The 14220-nt window shown below is 34.7% G+C and overlaps 1 protein-coding gene across 5 annotated transcripts in view; it reads left to right on the forward strand.

Moving 5' to 3' along the window:
* Positions 1-372: 372 nt before the first annotated feature.
* The window catches only part of stxbp4 (syntaxin binding protein 4), a 46712-nt gene continuing 32864 nt past the window's right edge, over positions 373-14220 (forward strand). For 2 of the 5 annotated variants that reach the window (XM_056268838.1, XM_056268839.1), the window contains exons 1-14: positions 374-727; positions 3332-3405; positions 3509-3604; positions 3689-3758; positions 3859-3933; positions 6667-6746; positions 7554-7683; positions 7995-8127; positions 8909-9015; positions 9191-9389; positions 9503-9581; positions 12069-12166; positions 12889-12985; positions 13172-13284. In XM_056268838.1, the coding sequence (XP_056124813.1) occupies positions 672-727; positions 3332-3405; positions 3509-3604; positions 3689-3758; positions 3859-3933; positions 6667-6746; positions 7554-7683; positions 7995-8127; positions 8909-9015; positions 9191-9389; positions 9503-9581; positions 12069-12166; positions 12889-12985; positions 13172-13284 (1407 nt within the window). In that variant the 5' untranslated portion in view covers positions 374-671. Of the gene's footprint in view, positions 728-3331; positions 3406-3508; positions 3605-3688; positions 3759-3858; positions 3934-6666; positions 6747-7553; positions 7684-7994; positions 8128-8908; positions 9016-9190; positions 9390-9502; positions 9582-12068; positions 12167-12888; positions 12986-13171; positions 13285-14220 lie in introns of all 5 variants that reach the window. The other 3 variants (XM_056268835.1, XM_056268837.1, XM_056268836.1) reach the window with 3 other exon arrangements.

The following is a 14220-nucleotide window of genomic DNA, read 5'->3' on the forward strand; positions in this document are numbered from 1 at the left end:
TTTTTTTTTTTTTTTTACAATATCATGTCGCGTTCCAGTGGGCAGTTCTCAGAGTAGTTCGAGTAGCGCTCTGTCTCATTGATCCACTTTTATGTCCTGAAAACCGTTTTTGGGGGTCGACAGCTTATAAAAATGTATAGTTTTTATTTATTTTTATCATTTATAATTTAATCCAGTTTTTAGACATTGTTTTGTTTTTTGTTATGACAAGGAGGCAGCCTCTCGCAAAGTCAATGGAGACGTACTGTCTCCCCCCACCCCCATGTGGGCGTGGCCTAAATACGTAATTTTTTATTTGGACAAATCTAATTTGTTTCTTATTTTTCTTTTCAGTTTTACATAGACTCCACATTCACACACATAGACTGCTTGTCATTCAGTGTCCCCGCGTCAGAAATCATGCAGTCATACTCACGTCCCCTCGTTCCACATCAGCCTCTGGAGAGACAGAAATCATCATCAGCTTTGACAGCGCAGAGAGAGGTGAGGGAAACCATGTGACTGTGGAGTATCAGGACAGATTAGTGAGTAGGTATGAGTTTGTCTGTTACTGTCTGGGTAGATTGCTGTCTCTCGGTCATCGAGACTGACCTGATTTGAACCACCGTTCTCCCCAAACCGGTGATATCGTAGATTTTTACAACACATCATCAGTTGCTTGTGGACCTGCAATGGCACTGCTTCCAGTGGAGGCAGAACACTTTGACGGGCTATCACTCCTCTACTGGTAGGAAATGCCAGTATCTGGTTGTTATCTGGCTGAGTGATTTAGATTAAGCAAATACTAATGCTTTTAAAGCTTGTTTGTTTTCTGTTGTATCCTCATTTGATGTGCTTGTGTAGTTACCCTCATGTTTCTGCTTGTTTCGTCTGTTTAAAACATGGGCATGGATATTACATTTGTGTTGGAACATTTCAGCATATCCTAATATTCTGTTTACTAATTTGTGCTGCTCTAATAATGCATATAAAATTGCTTTCAATGCTGAAGAGCTCATTAAGCTGACAGCAATTACTGTACAGTAGGAACATTTAAAGTTCATCATCATGGTGATGAACCAGCAGGAAGTGGAAAGTTAGAGCAAGACTGATAGGATGCACCCTGTAGTCACTTGAGTGCATATCCTTACATGGCTTGAGCAGGGTAAGACAGATTAGGTAGAATTAAGTGATCAGTTTAATGCTGGATCTTTTGTAACACAGTCGCACGCACTACATATGAGCTCTGTTTGTTCTGGGTGACTCGTTAAAGACAAATCCTTTTATTTCCATTATGCTTTAAAATTGTTTATTTGAAGGTTGTAGGACAAAAGCATGCATAACCATTTTGATACAGATTTGATGGAAGTAAACACGCCGTATCCACAACCTGCCTGTTGCAGGAAAGGACAGACCATCATTACACTGAACTTAATTCTAATTCTCTTTGTTGCTCTCAATGTGATCGAGATTAAAGTGAACTGTTTACAGTGCAGCAAAGGAGATAACAAAGAAAACCAATTGCGGGGATAGGAATCAGGTTAAATACATCACTAGTAAGAAGCACAAGAGTTCGTCCTTGTCATCTTGCTCAGTCCTGGCTGACCAGCACTTGAACTCAGCAAAACAAAAACAGCACTTTGGTCTGAGATTACAAATCCTGGAGTTGAACCTTCATCTTAGTCTTTACCTAATACATATGTTTGTTGCCATTTAGTACTGTATAAAAAAGGAGTGTGGAAAAAAGATGTTTTTTCTTCACCAATACAGAATATATATATTTATCTTAAAATTGTATATTATGCTGCCATATCTAATGCAAAACATAAAAACTAATATTAAGTTAACCTACCTTTTAAATCTCAAAAACATACTTTTCCTGATCTGATTGATTATACTTGTCAACTCGATAATACGCATTACATTTGGGGTCTCAGTGACCCCAGGTATTAATAAACGCAATGCATTTTCACATGCTTAGATTTTCTATTGTACACAATGTACAGGTACACTCCTTCCAGATGTTTCCTTTGATTTGTTTTATTTTTCTGTTGTGTGTTTTTGCAGGGGTTTTATTGACCTCAAACAAACCCAACATTAATACTGAACTCCAATCGCCTTTTCAAAAGAGCGCATGCCTACTTCTTAGTCAAACAGAATGATAAAGCTTCAGCAATATCTGTTTGCCGGGTTTTGATGATGTCAGATTCACATAACAAATCTAAAGTGCAAATTATTGGTCAGTTTTGAAAGCGCTATTAATATATTTTACACATGCAGCGTTGTAGAGTATGTACGGAAAATAAATATTTAAAGTACATTTTAACAACATGAGGGTTAAAAAGAAAATTTGTGATGATATTTGTTTTATAAAAAGAAACACATTGTTCAGAGCTTTATTAACATCTCACTCAATGTCCTAGTTAAAGTCAAACTATTGTATTCCGTTGCTTTGTCTGTTATGGGGATTAAATGCAACAGAGATCAGGCTGCAGTTTACCAGATTGGATACATACCCTCTTTCTATAAGAATTTATCATTTGGCGCTTTTATTGTTTACCTACATGCTTTAGTGATTTTAATATAAGTCCAAGCACAATAACCTACTTCCTGTATAAGATTTTATTTTTTTATCTAAGATTTTTTTTTTGGCTGATAATGTTATTACTTCAACCACTGTTTCAATTTACTGTAATCAAAAACATTATATTATATACATTATATGATTATATATATATCAATACATAGAACCTTAGGCTTTTGACTTAATTTATGCCAAAAATGTACTACTATGTAAGGAGAAATGTCTTGACTGCATAATACTTTAATGTTTAAAGGGTTATTTCATTTATTCCCTAGTGATTAAGTATGTTTACGAGATGTTACATTCCTAAAATTTGACCATACTTTAAAGTGAATTAAAACTAAATTAATTAATTAAAACTAAATCCATTAAATGATACCATGATGGGAACTTCCCGACATACATTCCGATATTTCTATATTTTGAGTGATTTAACCCTCTAAAGCATGCGTACATTACAGTACAGATGTTTAAAAATCAATTTGAACCATTCAGGTGTTTGTTACATCCACATTGGTATTTCCTTTAATCTTTCTTTATTCCTTTATATGAATGTCCTTTTTTTTCTGGAATATTTACCATGATCTTCTGCTGTAATGGACAGATTTGTAACTCTCTCAATATGCAGCATTTTGCGGGGAAAAGATTGGAAATGATTATATTCTTTTCTTTGGGATTTAATAATTGATGCATCAGAGGGTCAACCGCATTATAACCATCCATTCGATAATCTTTTTTTTCTTTTTTTTTTTACTTTTTTTTTTTCAGGACAATAATGGGGCCCCAAGGCATCAACCGTGCTGTTGAGAGACTAGACTTCACAGACTGTAAAAAAGGATTGGGTGAGAACCACAGCACAATTACACTGCTTCATTTTTCAAGGCATTTGATGCACAATTTAATTTTAATTTTAAAATCCCAAAAATCTTGTTCTCAATTTGATAGGCGTGAAGATTATTGGGGGCTACAGGGAACAGAGTGGTGAAGAGTTTGGTATTTTCATTAAACGGGTTTTGCCAGGTGGCGTGGCGGCACAGGACGGTATGTTCTTTCTCCCAAAATCTCCAATGAATGTATTTACTTTGATTCTGGGAATGATGGACGATGTTCCTTTCTGTCTTTCAGGCCGTCTTAGAGCAGGGGACCTCATTTTAGATGTTAACAACATGAATTTAGGAGGTGTTACAAATGAAAAGTAATCTATTGTGTATTGGTTATTGATCTGCAATAAATTATAGGATGACTTAAGTATAGTAAAACGACTAAACTGAGAAATATGTGTGATGTTTTATTAGGGCAGTGGAGGTTCTTCGCATGGCATCATCTTCAAATCACATGTCTTTACTGATAGTACGTGATGACCCTTCCAGGTAAGATGACTTTTAAAGGGGTTATGAACTGCATTTTTTTTTTTTTTTTTATAATGTTCTCTGAGGTCCACTTATGTTATCAATATTTTACATAAAAAAACACTCATTTAGGAGTTTAGCAATTTAGGTAATGTAATGTCTTACTGTTGACAAAACAGAAGATGTCGTACACTGATGCTCTTATTCATGATTACAGTGAATGGCTTAGATCAAAACAATAACTAAAGCAGCGTTCTCTACGTGCGGTCTTCTGTATCTGATAATTCAACGCATTAACCCCATAAATGCTGAAGCAAAGGAAAGAACAGCAAATTACAACTATTCACAGTTCAACTACAGCGCTACAGTATAAATACTCAGTACATATCAAACGATCTGTTACAGACAAAGCAATAGTGACACATGGTAAAAACATTGTTTCTCACACTTGAGTGTTGCGACATTACTGTCGGATCCAATATAGTTGGCACTGCATTATCTTTTAATTTCAGACTCTCTGAAAAGCCTGCATCGAACTGTGTCTCTTTTAAAAACTAATCCGCAGTAAAATGAGGCAAACAAACGAACAGTGTCTTACTGACGCGATCTGACTTGAACTTAAAAATAAAGTTCATCCACACTTTCTTAATGTTAGGACCACAAGGAAGGCAAATACTTTTTTTCACAACCAAAACGTCTTGTAATCCTCAGATCATCTCAGGTATCTCTATTGTTTTGTTGCTGAAGTAATCCTGTGTTTGTCCACAAAATCCAAAATGAGCCATTTTCTGAGTTTGGTTTCAATAAAAGCTGTTTTTTGACTAATGAGGAAACTTTGAATTCTTAAACTTACAGGTTATTTTATAGTACAATGAGATTTCTCAATTCATGACCCCTTTAACAATATCTAATGGAATGCATTCTTTTTGCTATTCATCTCTATTTATCAGTATTTACGTGTTTTTATGTGATCTGTTTTGTGTTCAAAGATTTTAATTCTATGAAGACAGGAAATATTGCTTGCCAGGTACAGAATGTGCACTGTTGGACATCATATTCTTAATCCTATAAATGGATGAGTACAGAGGAGTGTCTTGATTTTGTAAAAATCTAAAAATAGTCTTAATACACTTAAGTACATTAAAGTCTTTAGCACTTTATTGAGAATTTTGGCACTTGTTGTGGTGTGATGGCATTTTTGCAGCACTAATTTTTTGTATTTTTTGATGAACTCCAAACATGAGTCTAGCTGTTTTAAAATCTTCTAATCAGGGTTATTATGGTTAACTATAACTAGAACCAAAATGGTTACACTTTTCAATAAGGTTTCATTTGTTAACATTAGTTATATACATGACCATGAACATTTTTTAACTAACATTAATAAAGGCTGATACATGCTGTCAAAATGTATTGCACATTGTCAAATGAGTCCTTTTTGTAAAGTGTTACCACTTAAACTATTAAAAACTTTTCTGTTAATTGAAATAAAGCTAAAATAAAATAAAAATAGTTGAAAAACTTGAATTAACTGAAAATTTGAAATTTCGTTGCGCATTAGTAATCACTCCACCGGCCTCGCGCCGCTCTCTCACGGCCCTCGGCCTCGTCCTGCTCGCCACAGTCAACTTGGCAACAAACTAAAATAAATTTCAGCTAAAGCACTAAATTATTTACATAATAAATATTTTACGTAAAAAAATAAATATAAAAATAGCAATGTTAAAAACCGAATAAAATGACAAAGCACATAACAAAATGACTAATAATTAAACAAAAATGAAAATGTACTAAATTTTAGACTCAAATTAACTTAGTAACTTAAAAATATACAGCTAAAAGCTAATTCAAAATATTAATAAACCTAAAATAAAATCTAAAATAACATTGCTTCTTAGGAGACTTGATCTACAGAGTAATTCTGTACTGGCAACACAAATTTGTTGTTGTTTTGGCACTGTCTGCTTAGCCAGAGGTCTCGGTTTTGGGCAGTTGTCAAGTTCTTTCTGTCTGTATTAGTTTAACTCGAGCTGGCATTTTGCTGGTCTCAGTGACTTCCTGATGAGCACTTTTGTTCTCCTGACTGAACAGCTGTTGACGTATTTGGGCCGCAAGTCTGTCATATGTGTCCTGAGTTAAACCAGCTGGGGTCAGGTTTAAAGCTGTAACGGTGTTAAAGGATTACCCTCATAAATAATGGACAATCAATCACCTTAAACAAACTGCTTCAGTACAGTACACAGATTTTGGGAACATGATGTCAAGAGTTTAAAGATTACTGATTAGATCACATTTCAGGTATGGAAACAGTCCGGCTTTTAACTTTGATACCAATTTATCTGTGATTACTTCCATAATCTAATTAAGTGCTTCTAAGCTTTTTTGTGGACTAATGAGGAAGTTTCATTTAATGGGAGTTGTCAAATAACTAGGGACTGTCTTGCAAAATGTAGTTTGATTGTTTAATAGGGGTGTGTTCATTATTTTTTGTGTATTTTAAAAACTAAGAAGAATAATATCATTCAGAATTCTCCTTTAGAACATAACAAGTACATTCATAATTATCTAATGCATGATTTTACTGAAAGTAAAGCCCACATAATGTTTACTCTCTGAACACCACAGAGACAGAAAATTTAAGTAAGAGTGTTAGTCTGTACAAAAGCCCTCCTATTATGAACCACTGGAAAATTATGGCTCCAGGAAAGGTGAATCTATATATGATCTTGCATGTTCCTTTATGTTTATCATTAGGAGGGAATTTGCTGAACTAATGGAAAAATATGGCTCGAGCTATAGTACCAGTTCTGGATCAGACATCTCTGTTTCCACAGGTATTTTCCATTACGTCTATCACTTTATTGCATTTCAGGAGTAAATGACTAATGTCTGAATTTGAGAGAATATTGAAATGATGGACAAAAACAGCCTACAGTGTGCCAACTTAAAAAAGGCTTTAGTTTAGTTCTTCCATAACATAATTTTTCTACATAAAGAGCCAAGCATGCATCAGAATATACTTGAACCAAAATGTATGTGGTTAGGGGTCAGTAAGATTTTTAAAAAAAATAAATTTAAAAGAAAAAACAGCAATTATGCATTCAATTAATCACAGTAAGGTGACAGTAAGGACATTTATAATTTACATTTTTCTTTTAAAATTTCAAATAAATGCTGTTCCTTTGAACTTTCTTTTCATCAAAGTGTCCTAAAAAATGTTTAATGGTTTCCACAAAAATAGTGAGCAGCACAACCGTTTTCAACTGTGATAATAATAAGAAATTTTACTTGAGCACCAAATAAGACTGTAATAGTAATGGCTGCTGAAAATTCAGCGTTGACATCACAGGAATAAGTTACATTTGTAAATATATTAAAATACTACGGAAGCCCTGAACCACAACGTACAAAAAAAAAAAATCAGGAAAAAAATTTCCATTTCGAGATGCAAATCAGTTACCGTATATTAATAATAACATTTTGTAATACGGTAACACAGTTTATTTTTGATCAAATAAATGCAGCCTTGGTGAGCGTAGGAGACCTGTGGTATTTCTATTGTAGCATTTGTGTTATTTTTAAGTGAAAGAGTAGCAGAAGTATAGATTGAGAGTATTAAAAATCAAATCTCTTGTCTTCAGGAAAGATGACCGACACTGCCTCCTCCTCCTCATCTTCCAGGTCTACCAGTCCTCTGCTTCTGAGCCCTAAAGACCCAAACCCAGTATACACCACTGCCTGCATTACCTCCCCACCTCCACAAGTCTGCACGTAAGAACAAAAAGACACACTGTAGATCTAATTCAGATTTTATCCGGTGCTTTAGTATGATCCTTTCGCATATACTTAAAAAAATTCTACTATCAAAATGAATGATAGAACCCAGCAGGTTTCTCACACTAATGCAATTAATAGTGTCCTGATTGAAGAGTTTAAGCCTGAAAACACCTGACCTAGCCCGAGTGAGAGTGAAATCCCACAACAGATTAATTTATGGTTATTGAAAAAAAAAAACTAATCACCTCAGGATTCATTGTTTCTGCTGTTGATCCAAGCCCTTATGTTAACCTCTCTTTCCCCAGAGACTGCATGATTCAGTTGATATGTGTTGCCAAAGGGACAGGATTAGGCTTGGTCATCAGGGGCGGAGCTAACCGTGCAGAGGGGCCAATGGTGTTCGTTCAGGAAATAATGCAAGGGAGCGACTGCCAAAAAGTATGTTTATTTATTCTTATTGTTATTTTGTAAAACTGCAAAAAAAAAAATCTAAGATCGTATTTTTTTGAGTTTGAGAAAACAAACCGGTTATTGACCAAACAAACAAATAAAACAAATTGTACATAATTTGCCTGTGTTGATTCTTGGCTTGTGAAACACTGTAGTAGTTTGTGAATGTGAGATAAATGAAGGTGAAGTTAAGTGAGTAAATTGCACGACTGTTCAAAATTTTGGGGTCAGTATGTTTTAAAACAATAAATGAATACTTTATTTAGCAAAGATGCATTACATTAATCAAAAGTAACAGTAAAAATTTTACAAACAATTCTATTAAAAATGTATTGTTCTGTTTAACTTTCTATTTATCAAAGAGTGCTGGAAAAAAAAACACAGTTTCCACAAAAATATTGAGCTGCATAACTCTTTTCTACTTTGATAATAAGAAGAAATGTTTCATCAGCATATTAGAAGGATTTCTGAAGGATTATGTGACACTGAAGACTGGAATAATGATGCTGAATCTTCAGCGTTGCCATCACAGCAATAAATTATATTTTAAAATTCATTACGATAGACAACAGTTATTTCAAATTGTAATAATATTTTGCAACATTACTGTTTTTCTATATTTTACAGTATCACACATATGCAGCTTTAGTGAGCATATTAGACTTCTTTCAAAAACAAAACTTTTGAATAGTAATGTAAAGTGAAGTGAAGTAAATTAAGCTGAAGAAATTTTAAATTGAGTAAAATGTTTTTCTCTTTGTGACTCTAGGATGGGAGACTAAAGGCCGGGGACCAGCTCATATCCATCAATAAGGAGTCTCTCGTTGGAGTAACACATGAAGAAGCCAAAATCCTACTCACTCGAACAAAACTCAGGTTAAAACTCAGACATATGTCTATATAAACACACAACCGTTCAAGACAACCTTCCCTGAATGACAACATAGGGAAAATATACATAGAGAGTTTGCTTCTGTCCAAGACAAATGCAGCTGTATGGTGAGAGACTGTAAGGTCATATGTTTACACATGTCACTGTTTGACCCTACAGACCAGACCCTACAGTAGAGATAGCGTTTATCAGACGAAGGTCTTCTTCTGGCTCCAGCAGTGGACCCCACAGCCCCATCTCCATTCAACCTCCCTGCAGTTCAACTCCCCAACTCAGGCCCCCTGGAGTTCTCGTTCCCAAGATAGCCAGCACCCCCAACTCTGGAAGTGAGACGTTGCCTTCTGTAGACCTTACTAAGGTTAGACATAAGACTGTGGCTGATTCCAGTCTGGTAAGAGAGATTCAATAATGTTCTTCGGCACTGCTTGAGATAATGCTTTCTTAAAGGCTTCATTTTGTCTTTCCTTACAGGTACGACCAGCAATAGGAAAGCCTAATCTCACCCCCGTGTCCTCACTTGAGAGTGCCTGCACCACAGTGGCCAACTCTGGTACTGGTACCCTAGTCCCCCTATAAGAATCCCCTAAGTTTAATACTAAGTTTGTGTCATAAAGTAGGTTATTACAGAAAATTATCCAAAGGGACACAAATAGTACAGTAAGGATCATACAATGAAAATACATGGAGGCAAAGAAGCATTCAAATACATTAGTTTTGAAACTATATATACATATGCTGTTCTATATGCATTCTCATAAAACAGGTCACATTTCACCTCAAAATCAAAAAAAAAAAATTTTTTTTTTTTTTTTTTAAACAGCATAAATTAAAATGCTACAATGATAAATAAATACTTGGTATTTTTTGAATGGGTCCAATTCTCACTATTAACTAGTTGTTTATTATCATGCATATTACTAAGACATTGGCTGTTTATTAGTACTTATAAAGCACATATTAATGCCTTATTCTGCTTGGCCATACTCTACATCCCTTAATCCTACCCAATACCTAAACTTAACCACCTTACTAACTATTAATAAGCATTAATTAGGAGTTTATTGAGGCAAAAGTCGTAGTTAATAGTTAGTTGATAGGGAGAATTGGACCCTAAACTAAAGTGACCCAATACTTTGCACCTGAAATACTTACATTTGTCAATTAAACAACGTATATATGCGTCAATAAAAAACAACATACCGGTACTTTAAACAAATACAAGATGGTAAGTGCTTTACTATAACTACATTTTGCTTTAAAATAGTCTAAATTAATTCTACATTTGCAAAATGAAAAAATGCGCAGATCTTTTCTGTGGTAACAGTATGCCACAAATGTTGCAATCTTAACTTGTATTGAACCCAGAACTAACCATAGGCACTCCCATTGTTATTCACAGATGGTGTAGGACATTCTGATGCATTGTGAATGGAATTTTACTTGTGAACAATCTGATACTCATAGATAAGGAACATTCTGTCATAACCTGGATTAGACTACCTGTTCAGCAGACGTTTAGACAGCCATGTGCCGATTAGATGCTGTGTTTGAAACTCAAAATAATCCAGCTGGCATGGTTCTGAAAATGGATATTAGCATCAACATGACATAACTCCAGGTGAACTCGAGGATACCGAGCTCTGTTCAGGACAGGGTTTCATTTCATTGACGAGAACCTTCGATAAAGCTCCTCTCAGCTGTGTTTTTTTTTTTTTTTTTTACCAGATTTAACCAGCTGTACTGAACAACAAACATGAAATGAAAAGTTTATCTGGGGAACACAAAACATTTGCTAGAGAACGCAAAACCATTGACTTAATATTTTTCCTCCCATCTCATACTTTTTTTTTCCACCACCATGTCCCCTCTCCATAATATTCAAGTCTCAGGTAGAAAATGAGTCACTTCACATTGCATAAAAACGTAATTGAGACCCCCTTTTATGCCACATTTGTGAAGGCAACTGTCTGATATTATTCTAAAAGGGCTTTGAATTTCCAAGAAATCATTGTCAGGAAATAAATCCCCCTCCAAAAAAGAAAAATAAATATGCGGATAATGAATGAGTGAACAATAAATGATGAGATAGTGAGTTCATGGTCAGGTCACACACCTATGAGTTCAGTTACACTCTGCAGTTATTCATCGTAAGAGGATTTGACAAGGTTAGCACTATTTTGAGCAAAGCATTGTACTTTCTCTCCAGTCCACAGGTCTGGTCGGGGTTGGGTTTATGGAGGAAAAAAACCAGCCTGTTCAAACAATATTAATTCCTGTTGTACACAAAGCATTTATACAAAGGGATCAAATATAATGGTGTAATATTTGAATGAGAGTTTAAATTGTTGACCCAAAGTGCCTCAGATGTTTTTGGAGTAACACTTAAACTACTGTTAAAAGGTTTGTAAGACTGTAAGATGTTTTACAAAGAAGTCTGTTATGCTCACCAAGGCTGCATTTATTTGATTAAAAATATGGCTAAAAAAAGTCTTTACTCTTTAATGCATACTTGCTGAATAGAAGTATTAATTTCTTAAAAAAAATAAAAAAAACTCACTGACCCCAAACTTTTGAATGGTAGCGTAAGAGTGTATAAATGTCATTGCATTAGATCCAAAATATCATAGCAAATGCCTTCTGCAAACAAATGATTAATTATGAACATGTTGCACTAATGTCTGACAGCTAGAAAGTGAATATATTTTGAACAATACATATTCTTGTGAAATGTTTAACTTGAAAAGTGTGAACTATTTATATATATATATATATATATATATATATATATATATATATAAAATAAATACCACTTTGTTTGATATTTTGTTATATAATGCAGAGACACTTTTTTTTGCACAAATACTTTATTGGGCCCCCACTCTGAGCAATCTACTCGGATAGATTATACTCTCATTGAGTTATGTAAGAGTCTTACTAAAATATGTGATGTGCTTTACCAAAATTACAAACAGCTGTTTTGCAAAAGAGCTTTTTTTGTGCAGTTTAACTTATTTGTATTCTCTTTCTCTTTGCCCAGATGCAACTGCTGCCTGTAATCCCAGCAATACCTGGAGACCCTCAAAACCTCCATCCTCAATTCCCAGCTTCGAACTCAAGCCCGAGAAAACAGAGCAGGTCTGCATAATCATATCCTTTCAATTAGAGAATGATGGTGTCTGTCAAAGTACCGAATTACAGAAACATCTCTTGTTTACGGCAAGGTCAAGCGCTGGTCATCCCCCCCGGCGGGCTTTAATGATTAGTTACCCATCAGTCTCTGTACTGTATTGATCTTTTTTGGTTTTTACTATCATGTGTGGAGGGAGTTAATCCCACTGTTGAACAATATGTGCAGTTAGCGTACGATCCCATATCCACTTCTACTGTGGTATGATGGGAAAATCAATAGAGACTGTGCCACAGCTTCAGTGCAGTACAGCGCAGTCTGTAGATCTGTTGATATAGGAAACAGTCTAAAGCATGGACAATTTTTAGAAAGATTTACATATTACTGTAAAACAACCTTCTGGAGTAGAAATCTTTCTAAAATTTGTAGATATATAAAACTATATCTACAATATATTATATAATTATATATATTTATATAATTGTGTGTATATATATATATATATATATATATATATACTAACTGTAAAAATACATTTATTTATTTATATTTATTTAGTGGATGAATTGATCAAAATAAAATAAAATTATATTTTATACAAAGACATTGATGTGAGAGAGAGAGAGAGAGAGAGAGAGAGAGAGAGAGAGAGAGAGAGAGAGAGAGAGAGAGAGAGAGACAGTGAGCACGTTATGCTGGTGTAACTTAAGGGCGGTTGTTCTGTTCACAGACACTGGAGGCACTGGGATTGAAGCCGAATGACTCTCAGGTCCTGACTCTGAGAGAAAGACTGCGTTTGAACCCAGGAGGGACAGTGGCTTATGGCGGTGAGAATAATTTCTGTCAGTCCTCATTATGTTGTAGTGGTTTATGTACTGGTGGCTTTTTACCTCTCCTTACTTGTTCAGTACATTTATTCCAGGTTTGTTTAAAAAAATAAACCTCTAAAAAAACTTTTATTTTAACGTTTTGTGTGACTGAATGTATTTTCATAAGAATTTTTCTCCTGTAAGATTTTGAGAGAGTGACAAAGGAACTCTTTAAACTACCGTCCAAGTCTGAATCGGAACAGGAAGTAGCGAGATTGACATCAGATGATCTCAGTGAGTCTCCTTCAAACCCTACAGTAAGTGCAAATGATTTTTATTATTGCAGCAGAAACACGCATACTAAATGTGCATTGATAAATTATAATTGTGTATATATATATATATATATATAATATTATAATATATATAAAATTATACAGTAAATTTTTTTTATTATTTGTCAATGTTTTTAAAATTATAATTTATATATTATTTGTATAGAATATTACTTTTATATAATGTTTCATATGATATATTATGTTTTTATTATTTTTTTAAGGAGCTCTGCATATTACATGCGGACAAAAAAATTATACTGTATATATATATATATATATATATATATATATATATATATATATATGTGTGTGTGTGTGTGTGTGTGCGTGTGGCCACGATTTAGTAAAATGAGTGAACAATTTATTATATTGTGCTGATGTATTAGTGAGTCATCATGGGAACGATATACATATTTTTACTGCATGTCTTGCGGGGCTTTGTATTTTACAGTGTTTATAATATTTATAATTACACTCACCGGCCACTTTATTAGGTACCCCATGCTAGTAACGGGTTGGACCCCCTTTTGCCTTCAGAACTGCCTCAATTCTTCGTGGCATAGATTCAACAAGGTGCTGGAAGCATTCTTTAGGGAGTTTGGTCCATATTGACATGATGGCATCACACAGTTGCCGCAGATTTGTCGGCTGCACATCCATGATGCGAATCTCCCGTTCCACCACATCCCAAAGATGCTCTATTGGGTTGAGATCTGGTGACTGTGGAGGCCATTTTAGTACAGTGAACTCATTGTCATGTTCAAGAAACCAATTTGAAATGATTAGAGCTTTGTGACATGGTGGAAGTAGCCATCAGAGGATGGGTACATGGTGGCCATAAAGGGATGGACATGGTCAGAAACAATGCTCAGGTAGGCCGTGGCATTTAAACGATGCCCAATTGGCACTAAGGGG

The sequence above is a fragment of the Rhinichthys klamathensis genome, unplaced genomic scaffold (genome assembly GCF_029890125.1).
Source record: "Rhinichthys klamathensis goyatoka isolate OS25496 unplaced genomic scaffold, OSU_Roscu_1.1 h1tg000277l_1, whole genome shotgun sequence".
In the NCBI taxonomy this organism is placed as follows: Eukaryota; Metazoa; Chordata; class Actinopteri; order Cypriniformes; family Leuciscidae; genus Rhinichthys; species Rhinichthys klamathensis.